At 32.9% G+C, this 16,410-nt stretch overlaps 1 protein-coding gene across 1 annotated transcript; it reads right to left on the minus strand.

Annotated features, from left to right (window-relative positions):
* Window positions 1-2,555: 2,555 nt before the first annotated feature.
* LOC149728784 (uncharacterized) lies at window positions 2,556-15,831 on the minus strand. The gene is made up of 22 exons (XM_089888955.1): window positions 15,582-15,831; window positions 15,209-15,252; window positions 14,841-14,937; window positions 14,442-14,526; window positions 13,605-13,982; window positions 13,086-13,189; window positions 12,413-12,566; window positions 10,578-10,769; window positions 10,027-10,068; window positions 9,286-9,375; window positions 8,865-9,019; window positions 8,439-8,520; window positions 8,038-8,156; window positions 7,622-7,706; window positions 7,257-7,363; window positions 6,645-6,751; window positions 6,015-6,173; window positions 5,562-5,664; window positions 5,105-5,204; window positions 4,657-4,767; window positions 4,373-4,489; window positions 2,556-3,859 (listed from the first exon to the last, which is right to left on the minus strand). The coding sequence occupies exons 1-22, from the start codon at window positions 15,635-15,637 to the stop codon at window positions 3,755-3,757; spliced, it is 2,592 nt and encodes an 863-aa protein (XP_089745081.1). The 5' UTR covers window positions 15,638-15,831; the 3' UTR covers window positions 2,556-3,754.
* Between the last annotated feature and the right edge of the window lie 579 nt (window positions 15,832-16,410).

Consider the following 16,410-nt stretch of genomic DNA (forward strand, 5'->3'; position numbering starts at 1 on the left):
CTACGCTTCGCTACCCCTGGTCACCCAAGCTTACGGTACAGGGTGTGGGCAAAAACTAAAATCGCAGGTTTCTATTGCAGTGCTGGTTATTTGTGGTTTTACTCAAGTTCACAAACAAAAAGACGACTAGTTTTTGTTGCTTTCAACAACAAAAGTACGACTTTTTTGTTGCTTGAACCATTGAGATTTTGGTTTTAACTGTTGCAGAAAATGTCAATCTATTCTGACTAAAACAGAACGTTTTATTATTTACGTCATGTAGATTCTGTTTAAATGACCAAGACCATTTCAGTCGCAAAAAAATATGTAAAAAATAGACCGATATTTTTTAAAAAAGAACTGAAAAATGTCGCGTTATTATTAAACCAACACTTTCCTTATATTTTGTGTAAACTATCTTAATATTTGTCGGCATTTAAGAACACGCGCTAACAACGTGATCGCATTTGCTGCAGTAATTATCCTGGTGATGTGGCAGCACGCAAAACTGCGTCGGCGTCACGCGTTCCTGGCCCCGAACGGAGTGTCACTCGCTTAAAAGGGAAAGATGACGCAGGGAACCATTTTACCCCCCTCTCCCCCATTACGTCACGTAACACTGAATAACAATCGGATGATTTTTCTCCCCAACTTAAAGTCACTGACGTCAGGGCAAGAAACAAGTTTCGTCGTTTGTGTAACGGACTATTGAGCACGTTTAAGCGTATTTTTTTAAAAGGAATTTCGTAGATGCAAATTCGAAAAAAAGCAAAAAATCTAAATTTGGTTTCACACAAAATTGAAACAAATTCAGCCGTAAATATTTTAACAGTCGCTAAATTTTACAAATTCCAATAGAGTTTGTAATTGCTTAAAACGCCGAACGTAATCACGCATGAAGTTGTCAAATCCTAAAGGCGTGCGACACGAAACTATACGCGGACATTAAACGTTATAGACTATTAGATTTTTTTTAGAAAAATGCTGCACAGTTTGAACATTCCTAACAATATATATAGTAGGGTGGGGGAAGATGGGACACCTTTAGCACATAATATCCAGATATCCTGATCGTGTTTTAAACAATTAACAATGGTCTATGAGAGTCATGAGGACATAGTTTCATATTTCTTTGAATGTTCTTTGTTTACTACTGAATGGGACGAGAAAATAGAATTAAAAAGTGTCCCATCTTCCCTATCCTACTGTATAACTCAACCCGACAAGCTCGCTTCCAATTGTGGCGGCAAGCGCAGTCGAGTGTTGCGAAAAACAGGCCGCAGATTCTTGGCTAAAAAGATCCCGTATAAAAAGGACTGCTCACAAATAGGACGTTAGTGTTTCGAAAAAAAGTCGATTCGCCAATGACCTTGTTAGTGAGCGACGGTACGGTGAAAAGGGCCATTGCTAACGAATGGACATTTTACCTTTGAAAAGGAAGCTGTTTCCTCTTATAGTTTATTACTGTCGCCTCTATCGGCATTCCTCGGTTGGACGAGTTGCTTTAACTTCAGTACAAACAAATTAAATATATTATTTTGTTTTGTAGCTGTATAATTTGAATACAACGTCTTAAAACGAATAAAAAACGTTTGGTGTTATAATACATGATATACCGTTACCACCTAAATCCCATACTTCCTACATCGTGTTTTAAACAAATGATAACTCTTTTCAGCGTCGTGAGGATATACGGTTAGGGAATTCTGTAAATATTCTTTGTGTACTACCAAATGGGACGAGATAAGAAAATGATAACGTGTTTCATCATGCCCCATTTAAGTTTCATATGCGTCGGTCTGTAAGATACATGATTTTTGACAACGTACCTTTTTATTCGTAAAAGTTAAACCACGGCGATTTAATGGTTGGGTAGTTCAGATGATTTTTCATTTGACAGTTCAAGCATGAAACTATCACATGTCTACAGTCACGCTTCCAAGGGCGTTCATTTTGTGCAGCGATATGTCGTTATAGCACAGCTTAGCGATCAAATGTTTAGTGATTCTAAATCCCTTCATTGGTAAAATACCACACTATAGATATCTAAACATGATCACATACTATGGATTACTAAACAGTTTCGATCACTGAAATGAGAACTAGAGCTAAAATAGGGACAGTTTTAAGTTGACTCCATTATATCAAAAAAATTAGTTACCTACGAAGCTATATACGTGTGGTAACTTGCAAGCGGGTGCGAGGTGTATTAAATGAGACACCCGTAATTTTCAACATAAAATCACCAAAACGAAACACCGAAAAGTAGGGACTCACGTAAGCTTAATGTCATGCAGAATCGTAAAGTAGGTAGAGTACTGACGATGCTTCTTATAAAGGGAAACATGCCACTTCAATACACACGATTGTCCGGATCACTTAACTAAACCATAGGCTACCTGCAAAACGAATATGGTTAGTGAAGTTGCTGGTATTTTAAACGACAGTAAAATCTGCAGTACAGATACAATACTTACTACTGTCGACGTCGTTGTGCTGACAATTCCAACGTCTTTGCCATGTTATTTAAACTCCCATGTCTGGTAATGTGGCAAAAGGGTAATCAAACACGCATATTTATTCTAGCGGTTTTTGTTTTGCTTTATTAGTCGTATAATTAAATATTAATATTGTAGCTAGTAAAAATTAAGCTGCGTCGTTTATAAAACAGTTATAAGATGCACAGAAACAGCGTATGTTATCAATTGTATAAATGGCTCATAAAAATACCCTTAAAGTTTAAACAATAAAAAAGATTGTTTTTAAAATAATTTGTGATCTAAATTTGATTAAAAATGTAAACTTATTAAAAAACGATTGCCCAAAATTTGAAGAACGTTATAAAATTGCAGTTAAAGGGTACATCACCAAAATTGTAAAATATATGCCTACTCGCATAATGTAGTTATTTTGAAGTGGCTCAAGGATAACATTTACGCAAAAATAATAAACAGTTGTAGGGCTTTGTTTGGTAAGGCAAAAGTAGGTGCAAAATTATATTTTAAATAAATACAATTTGAAGTCTATTGTGTGAGCGATTTAGTAACATAAATGTTGTTTTAAAACTGGTGTGCAAAATTTCATTTGGTGGCTTTGTGTATCGTTATACAGGCGAATTGTGGTTAAAGTAAGGAACAGCAGTTTAGGTTAATATGGTAAAGTTCAGAAACTTAATGTACCGTAATATATTGGGATAAAAATGCAACGACAACTGGATCTTTCTGTTGATTTTACGTAAACAATACAGAATAAGTAACAAAGAACACAATGTTATGGGAGAAAAATTATTGAATATTTGCAGTGGTAAGGCTTGAAGAGAAAGGAGATAAAATTATTTATTCCAAAGAACAAAATGTACAAAAAACAGCTCAAAAAATTTAAACAAAAATTATGTATAAGTTTTCATACATTTTGAAGAAATACAAAAAATTTTACATTAAAATTACGAACAAGAAATGAACTTTTGGTTACTGTTTTAGTATTTTAACAAGTAAGAAAATAAATTATCACATTTGAAAAAGACAAAATTGTTTTGGCAGAAAAGATGCCCAATTACAGCATGTACCCAAAAAGTTGTGTTGCTATTTCGGCTAACTAAAAACTTGCCAAAAAATATTTAAAACCTGGTATTTACATAATAGGACTGTTAAATTACTGTAAAACATATTCTATAGATTAAAACTTAAGCTTTAGACAGAATAGGTGTCTCCTATTAATAACAATACAAGATTGTGAAAAACTTTGCTGTATAATTATGTTAAGTTTTAAGAATAAATTATGAAAATGATGCAGGTTGAAAAACTTTGCTCGTAATTTTTGAAAAAGAAAACATTTTCTGAGCGACGTCATCTTTGTATTCTCGGGCAGCTGCTTTCTTTTTCTAAAAAACAAAATTGGGCCTGCTAATACATTTCTATTCTGTGGTATGTGGGTGAGAACTTACAGCGTATTACGCCATGGGATCTAAGATTTAGATCAGAGTTGGCATATTACCCTGACATACAGAGTGCCACAACCATTTAGTGAGTACTTGGTTGGAGCATTGTTCTAAAACTATCTTGCCCAAGGAAGTCACCCCCATCAGTATCGGGCATTTAACCTGGTTATCTTCAGTTACAATACAAGTATGTAACCACTGAGTCAGAGGGCGGACACTATAAAAAGAAAATGGTGCGCCAGAATAAAAGCATCGAGCACCGTAGCCTAATAACCCACCAATCTGTTACTTCTGCTACCAGACATAATGTATATAATTTTTTAGCAGCTCATCTGGTATAAAAAACGTGCTGTATTACCAATTTTTGTTTCGGGGATTCTCTTTGAAAATCTTCCACGTTTTATACCGAATGAGCCACTAAAAGATTGCTAACCTACTTAATATTGGATAAATTACCTTTTTTGGTTTGATGGCTTTTGGTATGTTCGGTAGCTTGGATAACATATTAGTGATGCTAGTTGTTGATTTAGATCTTCCAGTTTGATACAAACGTGGTGGTAGGGCAGGGGGCCGCTAAAATATAAAAATATTTTTCACTGTTACACACTGTATGACCTCACCCACGTAAACTAAAATCAACTAAATCAATTTTTTCTCAGTAGACACATTTTACCAACATTTTTTAAGAATTTTTTTATTAACAGGCAAATTATTTTTTAAACTAAAGAAACAAATCTTACATCGGTTTGTAAGGTTGTGGGTTGGTTGGGGAGGCTTTCGTAAACTTCATCTAACGGACATGAACGTGATTCCTCTGCTGAGTCATGCGATGACACAGACTCTGTTTCTACCTAAGTGAGGAACAAGATTTTTTATTTAATTTTTTTTTTGCATTTGATGAATTTAACTTCTTTATTCTTGCGGGGAAATTTTTAAGTTATAACACGGATGTTTTGTTTCATACAGTTATCAAGTATATAAGTAGATAACTTGTATGTTATTTTTATTGACAATTTCGACAAACTAATAATGTTTGGAGCAATTATCGTTAAGTGTATCTTGCTATATATACACCCACATTGGTAGCAACACTGAGTTTTGAAACCGGTACACTGCGGTACGATTCTTGCCCACTAGATGTTGGGCCTAGTCAAAGCAGAAATAGAAACAGAAAAATTTTGAACTAACTTTTCCCAAAGTTGTATTTATGTTGTCCATTTGTTTTTGAACAGATTCGTAAATTTGCTCAGTTTTTATCACAGAAGCCCCAGCTTTATTTCTCAATGTCCTGTAAAGATAATAATATTATTTTTATAACTAAAATATAATACACAAATAATCACAATGACACTTTTTTTACTTAAAGAACTAAAGATTTTTTACATAAAATAGTTTAACAGACTTGTGACAAAAGAGTAAATAAAAACAATTACTTTTTTTTCTTAGAATAAACAAATTAAAAAAAAGGTTTTAAAAATTATTTTGTTATTTTTATAGAACTACTGATGTTCTTAAGATGTTCTTATATTTTAAGTCTAAAAAGAACACAATTGCAAAAAGTAAAAAAGGAGTTGGATTAAAATGCCAAAAACGTAAACAAACTTTAAAAAAGTAAAAAAAATGCACAAAAGTGAAAAGAACTTACATTCCACGGCCCACAAGTTCCTTATGCGCCAATGAAAGCACTCTTGCTTCATCCACCTCTCCTTCTAATGCTAAAGCTGCTGCAGACTGTGCAGCATATGTACCTGGTAGTAAAACATGTAATCACATTTCATAAAAAAATACAAAAAATGACGAACAAAGTTACATATGGGGTAACTTATAAGCAGACACAAGGTGTACGGAACAGAAAATATTTGTTGTAATGCTTTTTGGTTACTTACGGAACGGTTAATAAGCATTGCTCTATCTTATGCGTGACAATGACAATTTTTATACCACAGGTGTTTTGTTTTATACACCTGATGCCTGCTTACAAGTTTTCACATATCTAACTTTAAGGGTAAACTATTTCGTTGAGAAACTTTCCTTTAGCGTTCCAAAATTTTCCGGAATTTTTCGGTCAGTTAGCCAATTTAGGCTCCTGCTTTCTTACCAATAACAGCTGGGTTCATTTCCATTTCCGCCAACACTCTGTCCTCAGTAACTGGCCGATCTTGTGTCAATACTCTCATGCATTGATGTCCAGTTAGAGAGCGATAAGTTATCCGAAGTTGGAAGGGGGCTACTTTAGGGGGTGTGGCTGGCCCTAGTTCTGCAGGAACAGTTAGATACAATAGTTATGTAATAATTGAATGTATAAAATAATATTGAATAAATAATTGTTGCTTGCTGATTTATTTTGCAGGTTCAAAAATTGACAGTCGTTACAAATTAATATTATAGGTGTTCTGTTTTATACACAACAATTCAGCTTTTTACCACCTGTATAATTTTGTGGGTGTGTTTTTTTGCATAATTTAGAGTCTAGACAACATATTAGATTATTAGTGACCATCGGGTTGGACCAATTGCATTAAGTGTCTTGTTTAACAACACATTGTCCACAATGGTAGCATGGACAAGCCTTGAACCCCATAACCTCAAGAGTTACACACACAGAAACATGATCGTTGGTGTAAAAAATTACACTTTTTTACCATGTGAGCCACTTATTTAGTTTGTACAACATGTGTGGTAGCAACAAGAGTAAAAAAAGAGATTTGCTTTTTAAACAAATTCTTACCTTCTTTATTTATTCCATATCTGAAAGTGATCTCTGATTGGTCAGTAATGTTTCCAACAAATTGTTCAATTTTGCTTCCTGTCGATTCTTTGGTGTTCGCTAAAAATCTGTTGACAGTGTTGACCATTTTATTTTAAGTGATGCGCAATTATTTTATTCATATATTTATTATACCCCATACAATATCTTTGGTATGGATATACCTTACAGGCCCGTTGAACATGTTAGTTTACAAAATTGTTTTCCTACAGACCACAAACACAAAGTGTATTAAAGGTGTATTCATACACCTTATGCGCACTGTCAAGTTTTAACATGGGTGTCTTCTTTTTTACCCAAAACACATGGTGCATTGGCTGCATTCATGCACCTAATGCTCACTGTCAAGATATAACGTGTATGTCTTCTTATACGCCAGACACACATGGTGTATTCATACACCTCATGCTCACTGTCAAATTATAACATGAGTGCCTTCTTATACACTAGACACACATGATATATTCATACACCTTGTGTCCTCTTGTTTTTAACAATACCAAATGCATCCTCTTTTTACTCTAGTGTATCCACACAGTGTATTAAAACACCAAGGACAATTATAACACTTACAGTTGTTTATGAGTGCTTAGTTGAACAGAGACTTGTGTTGCGAGAACAGACTCCGATAAAATATCTTCAAATGTCTTTGAAATATTTTCCAAATCCACAATACTCACCTAATACAAAAAAAAACTAAAATTAAATTGAACATACTTTTAACTTCACAGGAAAAAATTGTTTAATTTAATATTTAGAAGTTAAGTGTTCATAAAAGTAGGTAAGTACAGAACATATTGATTAAAACAATGAATATTTTGGTAAAATGACAGTTGTAAAACTTTCTATATAAAGTGTATCGAAAAGGGCATCAATTTAAACGATATGTTGTATTTTGAACATGAAAAAATACACAATTATACAATGTTATGCGTCACCTTGCCAGCAGTTTTACTTGCCACTCTCCCCAGCTCAACAAGTCTGCAGTCTGTTCCTACAATGCTCATCATGGACACAATCACACTAAAAATTGTAATATGTTAAATGTAAACACATAAACTACCCATAAAAATATTTTTTGTAAACTCACATAACGAGTGTAAACTAGTAAAATCACACTGAAAATTATGTTGTATATTTTAAACTACACAAAACAACTTTATGAACTAATGTAACTTGCTTTATCCTCGCACAGCCGAAAAACGGCGATCATTATAACACAGGTGTTCTGTTTTATACTCCTCGTGCCAGTTTATGAGTTACCATGTTTGTAACTTTGTGGGTACGCAGGGAATGTATGACATAGACTTGATTTATAATTTTTAAAGCAATATAAAGCTACCACATAACTTACCCATTACTTAATGCCATTTCAGTGGTTGAGTCATAAAAATGATGGCAAATCTGATAATCATCTTCAGTTTCTAAACTTCCAATACCCATGTTCGCTCTCCCATCTGTGCATACTATAACCTGGCGGTAGAAAAACACACATATGTAATTTTTTTTGAAATTATGTTGAAATTTTTTCTAAATTGTCAGTTGAGTTATAATCCACATTTTATGGTATGATATCAGTGTCAAATTAGGGTAAAATGAATTTTCCTTTTTTTTTAAATACAACAAAATCAAATTAATTAAAAGAATTTAGAGAAGGGAATTAGCAATAAAAGTAACAAAAAAAATACAATAAATTTAAACCTTACAATTAGGTGTTGAATAAACGCTACAGATTAAAAGAATAACTTTGCAAACCTGAGAGCCTGGTCTTTGAGAAGCAAGTGCAACAGAATACAGAAGTGCTGGACCAAGTGCAGTGCCACCACTGGTATTCAAACTAAAAAAAAAAAAATTTAGTCTTTGCTGGCATAGGACAGTAGGTATAGGGTCTCATTTTAACCAAAAAATAACACATTTTAATGTTTCTACAGCTGTGGATATGAGTGCTTTAGGGCAGGCAGTTTTTAATTACAGCCGAACACATTAGTCGCAAAAGTGTTGTCTTAATTGTCAGCACAAAATGATGAACTTAAAACACCCACTGACCTACAAGTTGCTTATATGGCAATTTAAAAGCAGGTGTATGAAATAGGACGCCCACATTTAACTTCTGCTGTTACACGCCAAGCGAGGATAAAGTAAAGTACTTGAATGAATGTAACTTATTTAAGCTGGTCTCACCTATTAAGGGCCCTGCTTAGTTGAACTCTTGTGTTTGATATTGTGCCTGGTATCGGTGCTGTTTTGCCCGTGGAAAATATAAAATCAAAATCGTAAAGTTGAAAATCACTTAAAAGGATTTCCTGTTCTGGTGACCCATCTCCTATTCCATTAACCTAAAAAAAATTATATATAACAAAATTATTAAAAAAAGGATATTTATTGATGATGTTTTTTTACTGGCTTTTTTTTAATTAGAATGCAAAATACACATACACTTTACTATCAGTTTTAATGTAACGAATGTAATATACTTTGACTCTGCTTGTTTGCATAAACACCTGACAGCAGGGGAAAAGCTGTTGTAGGTGTAAAACCTCAGTAGCGAAAACATATGATGTCACTGATATTTCAAAAGTAAAGTTACGTCTATTATACTTACCAAACTACTAAAAGTGACGAGTCCAATCCTTGTGTTTGGTCTGGTAACCTCAATTTTGTTTATTTGGTCAACTATAGCTTGCTGGACACCCTGCAAAGTTTAAAAGCTAAATAAATGTGTACAGATGTTGTAATAACTTCGCAAATCCGACCCCGATCGGGTGCTCATAGAGTTGACCGATAAGGATCTGGTGCTACGGGAATGTAACAGGCAAAAATTAAGTCCTATCAATCGAATACTAAAATATATATATTTCATCCAAATGGCATCATCAGTTTTTTTTTTTTAAATCAGACTTAAACTTAGGCCAGAGTTGGCCCATTACCCTGACACCCAGAGTGCTATAACCCATTTAGTGACTACTGGGTTAGAGCAATGTCCGTAAGTGCCTAGTGATGTCAATAGTATCAGTATTGAGCATTGAACCCGGTACCCTTTGGTTACAATGTAAGCATGCAATCAAAATTCCAACACATTATGTTTGGGTTGAAACAGGTAAAACCACCATGGTCCATAGTAAAAATTTATCAATGGCTTGGATATGGTCTACATGTAATGAATACTGGTGAAAATAATTCATAAGCACTCAAGCAGTATTTAATTGTAATAGTTGCCATAGGTGTGATTTTGTTTGGTTAAGTATTTAGTTTTATTTTTAGCAACTATCCATTCAAAACAACACGGTAACTTAAATGTGTATGTGAACTTAACAGCAACAAAAAAATAAAGTATTTTATTTACCTGCAGCCGAGTAACAAAAACATTTCCATTGCCTGACTTCACCTGTAAAAAGCGATGTATGTTTTAGCATAGGCAAAACCTCCATTAAATAGCATAAGCATACAATATGATATTACAGTTTTTAAACAGATTTTTAAAAATGATATTTTGTATAAAAATGTTTACAAAAAAAAGTTTTTTTAAAAGAATTACCCCGCCAAAAAATGTTTTATATATGTATATGTTTAACTTTTTATTATATTTTACATTAGTGTTCTCAAAAATGTAACTAAGTGCATATAACACTGTAAGGTCATAATACAGAGGTTGTTAACCCAAAAAGTAACATATTTGGTGACTCGCAAGCTGGAGGTGTATGAAACATAACACTTGTGTTATGACAACTTTAGTTTCCCAGACAAACAAGGATACATTAGTTACATTCATTCAAATTACAGAGCTTTGGTTATATCATAGAGTTAAACCAAGTACAGGAATAAACACTCATTCGACCTGTCATGTCATAACAATAGCACCACTGTGACATCATAATCACCACTTATACCAATTACCTGCGAGGAAACGCACATGCTTCCTGATACGTCGATGCAAAATATGAGCATGGGGTCATTGTTGTCTTGGTTACGAGTTACGCTTGGCTGAACAAGGTAAGTCACATCGCCGTGAGATACAGAAGGAATCAAGGGCGCTGAATTCCCGCTGACAATTTTATTCTCATGTTCGCAAAATTTACAACTCCAAACCTGTAAAAATATTTTTGCATTAATTTTGTATTTTTTTGTAACAGTAATTTTGCATAAATCTGGTATTTTTAACTTTTTTCCAGGAACAACTTTGCATAAGCCTGGTATTTTTTGCATAAATCTAGGTTTAAATTTCTTTTTACTGATTTTTATTTGCACTTAATAAATTGAAAATCCAATTTTAAAAGCACATTTTCATTGTAGTAGGCTAAAGTAGATATACACTTAAAAGCTCTGACCCGTAACTAACACCACACAACAGTAATAGTTAGTCATAACCTGTAACTAAGTGATGACATACAGGACATTACATACAATGACATAATCTCTTAATGAATAATTCAACAATTTCGAATTTAAACAAAATTACCCCTTGTTTTTTTTATCTATCTGTTTTTTGTTGTTGTTTTATTTAAAATTACCACTTAAGTAGGGATGCACATTACAGAATAATTAGGTATTCTAGGATATCCTAGAATACTTTATTTCGAATCTAGAATTCCGAATCTAGAATTTCGAATCTTTTCATATTTATAGGAAAAAGAAATTTTACCCACAAAAGTCAGTTTATTGACCCTTTCATAGCAGCCTTGTTGGGTCATGAGCTGTAAAATGATCAAAAATTGTACTATTGGGTAGTTTTTGCGTCATGAAACGTATAGCAGGCTATGAAAAGACGTTACGAAACGTTTACTCTCGAAAGTCCCACAAACACAAAAATATTTTTTTTCAAAATTAATAAGTTTCAAAAATTGTTAATATAGTATATGAGATGACGTGTAATGACGTCATTAAACAGAATACCGAATCCCGTAATAAGATTCGAATACAAAAGGATTCGAATCTCACGGATTCGAAATTCTGTAATGTGCATCCCTACACTTAAGTATAAATACAATTTAATAACCATTCATTTTTTCGTCTTTCCGTTTTTTTCTTATTGTTTTAATAAAAAATTACCACTTAAGACTTAAGTATAAATGTAATTCAATAACAATTGATTTTTGAACAGCGTTACAATTCTTTGTTTATATTATTCTTTTGGGTGGTAAATTCAATAACCAAATATATTTATACATTTTATACCATCTGGTATAGCAGATAACACCCAGTGACTTAATCATTTTACCTTTTACCACGCTGGCAAAGTAAAAATACCGGTGTCTCTTTTTGAAAATCTAGTTAGCACTGCGTAAGAGTATTGACATTTAAGCTTCACAAATGCTTGGGTATTAAAACTGTCTTCAATCACTAAGTTATTCTGTTTACATGGAACAAACAGACAGCCTAAACAAACAACACTAAGTCTGAAAGTCTGTAACAACCTGTTCAAATTTAAGACTCCGGTAAAGACACACAATCATTAAAACCATAAAACCTGAAAATTAACCATGAAACCTGAAAAAAGAACAAAGTAAAACAAAACACTTTAGATTTTATTTAAGACAACTAAATTCTGCTGCTGTTTTTACCAAAGCCTTAAGAACATATTTATTTAAAACTGGACATTTAATTAAAAAACACATTTATTTAAAAATGTTCTGTTGGTGTTGCTACTACAGATGTTTTTTTTATGTTAAAACTCTTTACCAGGGCAAATTTTACAGCAAAACGCAGCTCTGAAAATTTTGAAAACAGCTTACCATTTGAGAGTCTGCGGCAGTCACTGCACCGCATGCAGAACACATTGTAGGAGGGGCAGGTTGAAAGAATGTGTTATTCCTTTGTCCTACTATTCCTAACTTGATTGAAACAATGTTAGTGTCTGCACTTGCATAGGTATCTTCTGGTGCAGACCTGTAAAAAGGAGTTAAATGGCATAAAAGTGGTTCCGGTAATTGGTAAAAGTTAATGCGTATACATTTCTGTTTTAAAGGTTCGATTTTTTGTATAGAAAAGTCCAGAAAATATTACTGCAATGGTGGTAAGAACTTTTCAATGGGAAAAACTTTTAAAACCGATAAGAATAAAAATAAAGCAGCCTTTCAATTAAGATATAATATAACATATATACATTTAATACATATATAACTAAAAATTAGCTTTTAGTTTAATAAATAAGCCAAAGTTTCAACAAGTCTGCAGGTTTTAAAAGAAACAATTCCTTTCACTGTGCTACTCCATAAGCTACATAAATGGGCTTTTTAAGAACACTTTAATAGTATTAAGAAACCCCTCAGATCTCAAAAGATTAAGAAACAATACTCCAAGCACCTAACAACAGAGTCAAAGCAGTTACTTCAGTAAGCCTTGAACCCTAAACCCTACCAACAACAAACAAATAGAACATACAAAATAAATAAAAACAAAACTTACGGTGTTTGGTGTGGCTCAACTATTGCATCCCATGCAGTCTCAGATCTACTCCTCATGCTCGCTGTCAGGCTTGGCGCAGAGGGTTCTACACGACGTAGTGAATTCTGAAGAAAAATATCTTGTTTTAAGCCCCCCAAAAAATGGAAAAAAAACAATCAACCACAAAGTTACATTCCTGGTAACTTTTACGTGAAACAGGGGCTTGGAAAACATAGCAAGTTGCATTCATTTTTGTAAAAAATGAAAAAACTGTGAGAACATAAGCCAAAAAAGTGGGAAATTCTATCCTATATGAGGTCCCACAATGTGACATAGCATTTAACCTGGGATATAAACCAGAGTTGGCTCATTACCGTCGCTTTCTAAAGTAAGTGATAACAGCTTTAATGTGAAAATAATACACAATGATCTGGGTACATTTTATAACAACTTCTATTTTTACGCTTGACAACCAAAATTTGTACAGTAGTACTGTACCACAATAATTTTGAATTTGTATGCCTAATGCTACACACATACCACTGCTGAAAGGCTGGGTGCTGTTGGTGTCCTTGGTGGAGAAATAGAGAGACTTGAAGGATCAATCATTTGCTCCAAGTCAGGATATAACTGTGGCGTTTCTGCTGTCTTATTTCCTCCTTGTATAAAATCTTCTTGTTGAATATAAATGTTATTTGTTGCTCTTGCAGGGATAGGCGGCATAAATACTTCGTCCAATTTATTTTTGTCCATTTTTTCAACAGGTTCCAAGTCATTTGAAGAATTGGTTTCATTGACTGCATTATAAAAAGGGTTTGTATGGGAGAGTTCAACTGGTTTCGACCGGTTCGAGTTACGCCTGTTTACTGCAGGAGGGGGTGGTAGCTGTATTGCGGTGAATGGCACTTGTGTTGTAATCTGTAAAAAAGATGTTTTTTTTTACGAAAAAAAAAATATATATAAAAAAAATTGTAATTTCTAAAACGTTATTAGATTAGTTTGGGAGTTTTAGCATAAAGAACAGTCTTGTGCCGATATAAGTACACAACCCATAAAATTACAAAAACATTTCCATTATTTTAATATCATTATTTCAATATGGCAAACAAAAGAAAGAACGCTACACAATCCTATACTGAACAAACAATTTATTTAAATATGTAAAACAAACATTGTAACAAGTACAATACATTCTACAAACTATGCATGGCAATAAATCGTGGCCAATTTTTACAGCTATCGACTTTTTTAAATAACTAGATTTAAACTACTTGAAAAATATCAACAAATTATTGGTAAGGCTAGAAACATATAATAAATTCTATTTTTCTTAAATATATATTTGTATTAAGAACTGCTACTACTTATATTTCTTACTGGACCAATAGGGGTCGTAACATTCAGAACTGGTGTCTTGTCAACCGCCTTGTCAGTGGCAACTTCGTCATAAATTGCGTAACTTCTAAAAGAATATCGGACCGTGATAACACGTTGAAATCAGATTGTTGCAATAATTTTAACAAAGTCTGACTAATTCTTGATTTTTGGCCTAAATCCCAGGTCATTGAGAAGGTCAAGGACCTCAACCACATAGAATAGAAATTAGATATATATATCTCTTTTAAACTATGACTGGCGGCAACACTATCATTGGGTGTAACAGTATATATATATACATTTTTAATGTTTTTTTTCAAAACATTCAGAAGTTAAAACTGGAAAAAATGTATTTTTTAATAGTTTTGAATTGAATTTGTTGCAAAATTGACAACATACTTGGCTCCTTCAACTGGTACATCATCGTAAACTGGATTTGGTTTTTCTTTCACTTTTTCATCAACTGATTCATAAACTGAATCCAACAGTGGTGGTCCTATAATCATGGTATATTGGAAATAATAAGTATCTGTATCATATGACGGTAAAAGGCTTTTACTTCAATATTGTCCATTCATGTTCGAATTTTAGCGATTGTGCCAATGTGTTTATGTAAAAATAATCGTTTTTTCGAGCCAGATTTTATCAGGATCTGCCATATTCCACATACTAGTAATATATTAAGCACTAAGCCTGGTACGTTGACAGGTCGTTTAACTATAAATTTTAAAAACATTTTGATGATTTCAACAGAATAACTATATTACCTTTTTTATTTTTCTTGCCGTTTATAGAGTTGTCTCTTGGAACGCTATAAAAGAATTGCTAGTTTTTTATATTAAGTATAGTATAGACAACATTTGTATGCACTGTACATAAACAGAAAATTCTTATAGATTTACATTATCGTAAAACACCGCTGGTGAATTTCAAGCAATAACAAATTTATTACGCGATTTACAATACTACACATTGGTAAATAAATAAACCTACTGCAGAAATAAACTTCAATTGAGCAATAAAATCAGTTGTAACGTCAAAGAGGGAAAGATATAAAAATGTTTGTTTTTTGTTGACCTGTTTTTTTGTGTAATTATTTTCAGACAGAAGCCATTGTAATATTAAAGCTATAGAACTTACCTTGAATAATAAACGTCGTCGCAGCCAGCGTAGACGTGACTTGAACCGAACTCCATATTATATTACTTACACAATATTGTTACCGGCATCTGATATTACAAAGTTGTAGCTTGAGACCTTAACCATTCTGTTTTATAAACGAATAAACAATGTTTAATTTAAGACAAAGACATTACGACTACGTCTTCGTTTCTTGTATCAGTTTTGCTTCGTTTGCCAAGCGAGCACTTTTACGAGTTCGGAATTGTCAAAGAGAAAGAAAGAAACAAGAAATGGAATGAGAGCGCATTTTTGTTAAAGGGTAATACCCTAATGAAAAACACGTTTTTTAAAAACAATTAATCCTAATCACAGAAATATTGTTATTTTTTATCAATATATGTTTAACAGTCTTTTATTGTGTTACCAGTAAAAGGTAAAGCAGTAAACAAACAATTTTATTTAATCTTTATTTTTTTTGTGATTTGTATTTTTTAAATAGGGGCCCCAGAAAGATAGGTCTAAAATTAAATTCTGTTCCAAATGGTCGTATAAATATATTATATGCCTTTTAAATTAGGGTTAATATATGATACTATTATAAAAACCTCTACAACAGTTTAAACTCAATTAGATTGCTTTGACATATGAAGAAATAATGTTGTAGCTTCACACAAAATACCAATACCAGCTATTTATTACACAACATATTTTTTGGCTGAAATTTAGCAGTTGGTTGCAGTTCAGAATACAATTATTTTTTACCTTTTCTTAGTTGTTTTAATTAGTATGATTTTCACTACTACAATCGAAACAAATTAAACTTTCTGTTTGTGTTTTTTTGACATAT

Source organism: Ciona robusta, chromosome 11 (genome assembly GCF_009617815.1).
Source record: "Ciona robusta chromosome 11, ASM961781v2".
Classification (NCBI taxonomy): Eukaryota; Metazoa; Chordata; class Ascidiacea; order Phlebobranchia; family Cionidae; genus Ciona; species Ciona robusta.

Coding starts and splice junctions, on each gene's coding strand:
- LOC149728784 (XM_089888955.1), bottom strand. CDS start 15,637: ATGGAGTTCGGTTCAAGTCACGTCTACGCTGGCTGCGACGACGTTTAT. Junction 8,521..8,864: donor CTAAGCAGGGCCCTTAATAG/GTGAGACCAGCT, acceptor TTTTTTTTTTAG/TTTGAATACCAGTGGTGGCA. Junction 7,364..7,621: donor CAAGTAAAACTGCTGGCAAG/GTGACGCATAAC, acceptor TTTTTGTATTAG/GTGAGTATTGTGGATTTGGA.